The sequence below is a fragment of the Hirundo rustica genome, chromosome 6 (assembly GCF_015227805.2).
Source record: "Hirundo rustica isolate bHirRus1 chromosome 6, bHirRus1.pri.v3, whole genome shotgun sequence".
Lineage (NCBI taxonomy): Eukaryota > Metazoa > Chordata > Aves > Passeriformes > Hirundinidae > Hirundo > Hirundo rustica.
This window is the reverse complement of record NC_053455.1, coordinates 46,741,971-46,750,505: the sequence shown is the minus strand read 5'-3', so window position 1 is coordinate 46,750,505 and position 8,535 is coordinate 46,741,971. Positions and strand designations below refer to the sequence as shown.

Here is an 8,535-nt window from a genome sequence, read left to right as displayed (position 1 = left end):
GTGACTTTTGGGGTGTCCTGTGCAGGGCCAGGAGTTGGATTCAATGATCCTTGTGGGTCCTTTCCAACTCAGCTTACTCTGTGATTCTGTAATATTTACTGACTGTCTTTTAGCTGAAGAAGCTGAAATTCTCATTAAAAAGGCTTTACCTTGCTGGCAGCTAAGTAAGACTGCACCTCCAAACAGAGAACCAAAGAGTTCTCCTTAAAACCTGGCCATCGGGGCTCTAAGTAGTATCACATAGGCCAGTTAGATGCTGGATTGAGTGAGTAAATGGAGTGTCAGGTGTAACTGGGAATGAAGAAGGAGCATGTGAGATTTCACATGATCAAAAGCATCCTGGAGATAGAAATATGCCTTTGGTTCAAGCATTTCACTTGCCTGAAAAGCAAAATGCATGCCAAAAATGAGCAAGAAAGCATGCCTTTAAATCAATGCCATTCTCAGGTTCTGTGTAAAATCTCATCATCACTGAAACAGACAAGAAGAGAGAAACCTAGGACAGCTGGCATGATTAGATTGTGGTTTACTCCTCCCACCGGAAGATAATGAAGAGATGTGAAAGGTTTCTGATCCTGTTTCTGCTAAGTCATCTCTCTGAAAATGATTGATTTGAGGGTTGGTTGTCTGGTTGATTTGCATGAGTGTGTATATGACTACTTACAGAGTCTGCTTACTATTATGATGGCAAAAGCACACAAGAGTGACCTCTTCCCCCTCAGGGAAAAGCAAGGAGGAAATAATGTCCTTTTTTTTGGTGCTGTTCTTTGCATTGCAAAAACATTTGTGTGCTTGATTTGTATCAATAACAACAGTTTTCTGGACTAATGTGAAATTTGTACATGAGCCTCAGTCAAGCACTTGTGCCTTCCAAGGGAGCTGCATTTTATAGACCGTTAACTGAATTATTCAGAGGTTCCTATAACTTATAATTAAGCAATATCAAGGATCCCCACAATTTTAAGATAAGTAACGCCATGTTGAAACAGTACATACCAAAGAAACCTGACGTCTGCTGAAAGGATTTTTTATGAAAAAGAAGCAAATTAAAGATTCCTTGGGGCTCAAGATCTCAAACATTTAAAAATGGAAAGCTAAAGTATAATGCATATCGTATCTACTTGGTCAGTTCAAAAGTATTCCCTGCAAAATAATTCTCAAAAACCCTCTGCAGCAGGGTGCAGGACATTAAGAAAGTCAGTCTTCTGTTCTCTTTCAGGTCACAAAAGACAAATTGCTCAAATAACAGAACCATCTGCCTTCTTTGTGTATTCTCAGGGTATTGTTGGATCATTTTGATCCCTGTCCACATGAAATACTGTCACCAGTACCACTGGACATGCTAGCTGGGAGTCAATTATTTGTAACACAAATCATAGTCATGTAACCAGTAGTGAGACTGAACTAACACACAGATCAGAGCTTGATGCTGGCAAATAATAAAAACCCCCAGTGAGATGACTCCCAATAAGTATGCAAATGTATTCATTTTGTAGTGCATATATAAGATCCATGTTTTTACATTCCTGATACAGTGCTCACTGTGAAGAAGGAATAAAACCACCTTGACTTTCTCCAGTTACCCAGAGTCACAGCCAAAGTAGATTTGGGACCACTGGGGAGAAGAACAGAAATGTGGCCCTGAACCAAATCCAGCCTCTACCTGAACTGCAGCTGTGGAAGTGATTGGTGTTTCTTTTCTAATGGAAATGAAGTGATACATGTGGTTATGGTTTAAAAATGTGCACTCTCTTCAGGACTTTTGAAAGGACGCAGTTGTCTCTACAGTGTCTTGTAATAACCTTGATTTATACATCAGGGTGGGATTAAAGACATCAGTCACTTTGCCCCATTAGCAGCATCACTGAAACAGGAGAACAAGTTCTCTTTGAAATGCAGTTTATTTTACAAACATCTAGAGTAAAATCTTAGCTAATTTCCATAACTGCATATAATACCAGAAAGAAAAAGCGCTACTATGGTCATTTGAAGGTTACTCACAACTGTTTTCTAAACTACTCAGTTGCTAGGGAAGGATTAAATGGGAGATTAAGTATCTCCTTTAGTTTATACTCATGTAATCCTCTTTGGGCATTTTGTTTCGACACATCCACATTCATCTACATACACATATGTGAACTGGACTGTTTTGTGGTCCGAACAAACCAGATCCACCTTAACTTTGTGACTTCTTTTTTCATGGCAGCAAGTGCATTTGTGTTCCATTTCACTGGCCTCAAAAGAATACCTATAGAAATGAGATTTTTCATATCAGTCTGCTGCTTGTAGCCTTCCCAAACTCATCCGTATTTGCTGCTCCAAATGCACGTACTATTAAGGAACAAAATTTCCTGTCTATTTTTCTGCTTATTCATGTCTTTCCTCAGGATGCTATTGGACATGCAGGGCCAGATCCTTTGACACCAGTGGGGAAAATCCCAGTAACTTCAGTGGATTTTGGATTAGGTTCATTCTAGCAAGTCAGAAAGGAGCAATTCATGCAGAGAACAAAAGGCAGGAAAACCTCCTAGAGCTGTTTAAAAGCCATACAAGGACATGTTTTAAGAGCATGTTGGATAAATTTAGCTGACGTCTCTCCCAAGGGTTCTATTTTCCCGACTAAGATAAGGCACTCTATCACACTGAAGCCATTGCTAATGAGTGCCCTTCTGCACACCCTGTTTCCCAAACGGGTCCTTTCAAAAAGCAGCAGGAGGACAAACAGCTGCAGCCCACCAGTGACAAGAACGCAGGAAAACAAGCCACAGAGGAGGACAGAGAAAGGCTTCCTACTTACACAGAGTAGGTACTGCACATCCCTTCACAAAAGGGCACTGGGACAGGAGCAGCTGACTTGCAGTTGCCATGCACGATGTACTGCTCCTTCACATTGCGTTTGCATTTGTGTGGTAGGTCAATACCTGTGCAGAAGAACACTTCTGTAAGGCTTCCTCAGACTGAGGAACAAACGTTTTGAAAGGTATCTGCTAGTAAATCAAGGACAGTTCATCCTAGTAAAATTTCTCACAGTTCAAATGCACAACCAAAACCACAAATGTGAGTGTGAAGAGGCATTAATTCAGCAAAATGATTCCCCACTGGTCAATGTACTTCTCCATTTGTGGACTAGCTTTAGCATGTAAAGATACTGTTGAATCAAGACCTAAAGGAGATATGAAGGGTTTAGGTCTTTCTAAAATTGCTATAAATTACATTTGTGGGCTCTACAACAACCTAGGACTTCTGAGTAAATTCTACAGAAAAACAACCCCAAAACTTTGTTTCTACGCAATGTGCAGATACAAGAACACCAGAGAATAATTTCTACAAGTTTTCTTATCAGGAGTATAGTTCAGTATACTGAAAATACTAACAGTATTTCAGTTATTTAAAAACAAAGAGAAGGAGATTAAAAAAATTTAGTGTTCCCATTGGAAGAATGAGGCAGATTTTTAGTCTCGGCTGTGAAGTACAGAACAGTTCTGTTGCTGTAAAACTGTCTTTCAGTCTGTGGAATGTGCAGGCTCTCAGTGCATGCAGAAACAGGGCTACAGGCAGGGAAGGACAAAACAGTACTGGAATAGAGAAGCAGTGATTTAATGCACTCACATGTCTTACAACAGCCATCTGAAGATACCTCAACTGTCCCCTGTATTGAAAGTAACCAGAACAGTCAGTTCAGATACATGTAGTACCAAGCAGACAGTAGCAATGATGAGAGTTCAGTTACAGCCCTTCATCTCTAATCCACACAAATTCCTCATCATTTGTATACCTATTTGGATATTTGTATACCAATTATATATAAAGCTGCTTAACAAATCCAAACCAAAACAAATTGCCCAGCAAGGAAGGGAGTGAATTTTCTCATAACAATATAACCTCTCACAAGCCAGGTCAGATGCCCTGTAATACATGCCTGATCTTATTTAAGTCCTATTGAAGCCAGTATAAAAACCCCAGCCCCAGAGAATAACAGCTGCCCCTGGAAATGAACAGCCTGACCTGGGCAGAGCCTACCCCAGAGCTGATTAAAGTACATGGCTGTCCTAGTCCCTGCTTTGATCTGCTGTGAAGTCCCAAAATGCTTCTGAAAGTCACTGGAAACCACCAATAGCTGAAAGCCTGGGTATGAATGTTACACTTGGTCATTCATGTTCCATTCCCTCACTTCATGGTACACCACACGTCAGAAGGCACTTTGTTCATAAGTCCTCCAAGGGTCCATGGTGAGTTACCACTTGTTCAATTGCATTTTAAAACACTGATGTTTCTCAAATGATGTAAAATCCCTCCTTGCTATTGCTCCAATACCCTTCTCTTTCAAGTTCTAGTGCTTATCCCACAACAATGTAAATTGTGTGGACTTGTTTGCAAATACCTTTGCTTTATTTCCATTGGACACAGGCTGGAAAAGCAAATTTCCTTCAAACAAGGATGATCATACGAGAAAGATCAAGAAATACTCATTCAAAACAGCAAATATAACTCCCAGGCCAGCATCAGGGCTCCTTACAGAAGTCTTTTTCTGGCTGTAAAATACTTACTGGCACACAGTTTGCTTCTTCAAATGGTAGGCAGACCTTTATTGTACTAGTCAAGGAAAACTGGCCTGCTGATTCTGTGCATGTGTACTGAGTACAGTTGTCGTATGGATCTTTATAACTCTTTCCAACCTGATAAAAAGAAACAGGAAAAAATATAAATAAAACAGAATATAAAAACAAACAAATCAAATCAAAATGAAAAAACAAACAAAAACCACCAAAAACCAAGCCAATGGAGTATACCAATAAAATTAAAAAACTGAAACAGTCATAAAGTCAATGAACCAGCAGAGACTGGGTTGCTCCCATCACTCAGAAAGGGCTGAGATGTCTGCAACTCACATCTACTAATTATGTACCAAGCTCGCCCACTACCAGTCTATGCAAAATCACTTCTGTGGCCTCCCAGGGGGAAAGAATGAAAGAATGCCAGAATGAGCATAAAAGTATTAACAGAAATGCCAGAAGGTAGGTGTGTTAATGTTTGTAGGCTAAAATATACACAAAAGAAAAATAACTCTTCCAAAGGATTTCAACAGTTTTCTTTTTCAACAGATGGAAAGAGTGAAAAAGAAAAGTCTTTGCAGTAGAGATTAATGGATAACTGCAAAGCCTCATCATGCAGAGATAAAAACTATCTATTGGAACAGAAAAATCCAGCTTGTAAGATAAATTATCAAGGAATAAAAGGATGAAATAGAGAAGATGTAGAACACAAGAGCTGTCAGAGAAGCAATAGCATGTAAGATAAGCCACTGGTTGAAGCAGCATCATTAACCATTCACAGGACTAGCAAGCTGTAATAAAACCAATAAAATCATGGAATCATAGTATCATTAAGGGTGGAAAAGACCTCCAAGATCATCAAACCCATCCTTTAAAGGCTCAGCTCATGCCTACAGGATGCTACATTTGCAAGACATGATGTATTATCTGTGCGTGTTACAAAGTCACAGAACACTACAGCAGCTGTGTCACTTGATTTTGGTGTCAGCAAATTCAAAACCACTGGCAGTACACCTTTATCAGCTTGCTCACACTGTATCCCTGTATCTCCAGGGCAAGATAATAAAACTGCTTCAGATGTGAGCAGTGTGATGTGAAGCCAGCACATGGACCTCTGCAAGAGCAGTATTACACCATGTAACCACCCCTTCCAAATTCTTTCTTGCTATTTCATGTCAAGAGAAGTGGAGGTAACATGATTTCCATTCCTGCCAGAGAATATAATTGTCGACATGGTAGTACCTGTGAGATGCACACAGCATCTACATTCACTTTGGAAACAGACATTTTTACATCTCCTAGAGGTCCTCCCAGCCTTGAAATGCATGAAACTGGTTGAAAAAATGCTGAGGGTTTTTTTTGATAATTCAGCCTTGTGTGCAGAGCAAGGGAGTGCTTACCTCAATGGTCACATTGCCAAATGGAAAATTTGCCACACATGCCACTTGCTGGCACTGGCTGCAGCACTGACCCTTCTCTTCCACATAGCGAAAGCCCTGTGGGAACAAACCATTTACACACGTCTGCCCGTGTCTTGTTGCTGAAGTATCTTTGGATCAAAACTACACTGAAGATGGCAGAGGAAATGAGCCAACCTTCCGGTTTCAATTTTGTTGTCTTTTGAAACCTGTTGGAAGCACATTAAGCCTGGCAATCAAAGCTGGTAATTTTTCTGCTTTACTGACTTCTGGGTACGTCAGTTGCCATGAAGACCTTGTCACTGACTAGTCTTCTCTTCAGACTAACACACAAAGGAGGTCAAATAAATTAATTCAGCACATGATTACTTGCACAATCTGCCACCACTGCTTGGTCTGATATAATTATCTACAAGAACTATCGGACATGTGAAGATTTTCTCCCCTGTGTTTTAGGTATCCATCGGTCCTCTAGTGGCAGTAGGTGTGGCTGGCTTCAGGAAAAACTGTAATAAAAGGTTTTGTCCATTTTTAACATTGGTGGTGCATCTGTCCTTATCTGGGCATGAATGGAAAAGCAACCACACTGCTTATATTCCGTTACAGACTGAACAACTTGAGTGCTGATTCTCACAAGTACTGAGAAGTAACTGAGTCCACAAGTGAAAGTGTCTGTGTAGTTTCCACACAATCTTCATTTATGAGCTGACAATGGACAACATCAACAGAATGACACAAACATCTTTCAGCAGTCAGTCTTTAATATGTTTGTAATCATTTCCCCTCAGGCACCTTTCCAAGGGTGACCTCTGAAATTTGCTAGAGCAAAAATAACCAGCACCCTAAAAAGGACTTTACAAAACAAGTAATAGAAGAGTCTACCCTGCTGTGTTGCACAGATAAAGCAGCTACACTCTCCCTGTTTCAACTCAACAGCCATTGTGGTCAAGGAGGTGCTGACCTGCTGACAGGTGGTTTGGCATTGCACTGGAAGGCACTGGATGCGGTTGGTCTGTGTCACAGGATCCTGCTCATCTGTGCACACGCAGTTCTCACAAGAGCTTTTAGGCACCATTGTCCCTGGCTGGAAATATAGGGAGAGACAAAAGCATGACAAGAATTCATAAGGTTCTGGAATAAACATCCCCCTGGCCTATCAAAAAAACTAATGAGATTTATTTTTGGAAGAATTTCCTTAAATGAATATACATCCAGATCTCTAAACCTCACCACTGGTATCACAAAATGAACACAAGGCTGACATTCCCAAGTGTATCAATGATGTTAAATGAGTTCTCATAAATTCCAAGCACCTATTTTTGGTCAGTTTGACCAAGCAATAATCTTACAACATTCAATGAGATTTAAAATTTGTGTTCAATCATTATTCTGACCCACTGACTCTAAAGTATAGGAAAGATCTCTTTTAGTAAGCAAGTTATTGGTCTCTAGCATTTAATGCTAGAATAACCTACCCCAGAATCACAGATTGCTTTGGGTTGGGAGGGAGACTGCTGGCAGGGAAGAATTACAGGCCATTCTAATCCTGCTTTTTGTATGAGTGTTGAAAACCAGAATTTCAGATAGTTCTGACTCAGGCAACATTAACTTGTAGGAAGAAGTGACTGGAAGAAGACCTACCTTAAATTCAACTCCTTCAGAAACACATACCCCTTTTGGTACTGTAAGAGAAAAAAAATTAAAAGGTTGTGCTAGGAATGATGCAGTTACTGTACTCATCTCTGAATTGTGAGTGATTTAGAGAAGTCATATAGTAGAGCTGAACTTAATAGCCCACACAGGAGGGGGAAAATAGGCAACTAGTACATGGTACTAGTTGGTATTCAGAAGCCCACATGTAGCATCTGCTTAGATATTATGCATCAAGTGGGGATAATTCTCTACCCTGGTATTTTCCATAAGGTAAAATCTATTTGCCATGTGTTTTTTTACCTATACTTGAAATTACTTTACCTTTTCTGGTAACTAAGCTGGTAACAAAGCTAATGGGCTTATGTGTCTGAATCTGGAAATATAATTTGGCAGCAGAGCTTGCGGATGGGTTCAGTTTAACCATCATTCAGTACATGGTCAATATCTTACACTCCCTGAATAGTGGCTACAGAGAACCTGAACCAGTTATTCTAATACAAAGGGAAAAAAAAAAAAAATATATATATATATACACACACACACACACATACATATATATATATATATATATCCCAATTGTAAAGGCTGAGAGGGAAAGGAAGAGGCTCCTGCCATGATGTTAACTCATTTAGAAAAACCAAATACTTCAAGGAATTAATAAAACACCTTAAAGAAATGAAGTACTTACTACAGGAGAAGATAGGGCAACAACCATCCTCAGACATAGCAACCACTGGATGGAAACCTAAGTCACATGATGTTTTGTTGATAATGCAGGTTTTTATATCACATTCTGCAATAGACAGCAGAAACAAAGTAAGCCAAAGCACCCCATCCAGCAGTGTTACTTGCAGAGAGAGCTTGAAAAAAAAATCCTATTTCCAGGATCCTCTGTCCTGCATCTTGGTACA

At 39.9% G+C, this 8,535-nt stretch overlaps 1 protein-coding gene across 1 annotated transcript in view; it reads right to left on the bottom strand.

Moving 5' to 3' along the window:
- Nucleotides 1-1,890: 1,890 nt before the first annotated feature.
- The window catches only part of LOC120753607 (mucin-5B), a 41,529-nt gene continuing 34,884 nt past the window's right edge, over nucleotides 1,891-8,535 (bottom strand). The window contains exons 41-48 of the mRNA XM_040065956.1: nucleotides 8,313-8,417; nucleotides 7,613-7,653; nucleotides 6,933-7,055; nucleotides 5,954-6,049; nucleotides 4,548-4,676; nucleotides 3,610-3,649; nucleotides 2,798-2,921; nucleotides 1,891-2,248 (exon numbers count right to left, since the gene is read on the bottom strand). Of these exons, the coding sequence (XP_039921890.1) occupies nucleotides 2,074-2,248; nucleotides 2,798-2,921; nucleotides 3,610-3,649; nucleotides 4,548-4,676; nucleotides 5,954-6,049; nucleotides 6,933-7,055; nucleotides 7,613-7,653; nucleotides 8,313-8,417 (833 nt within the window). The 3' untranslated portion in view covers nucleotides 1,891-2,073. The remainder of the gene's footprint in view (nucleotides 2,249-2,797; nucleotides 2,922-3,609; nucleotides 3,650-4,547; nucleotides 4,677-5,953; nucleotides 6,050-6,932; nucleotides 7,056-7,612; nucleotides 7,654-8,312; nucleotides 8,418-8,535) is intronic.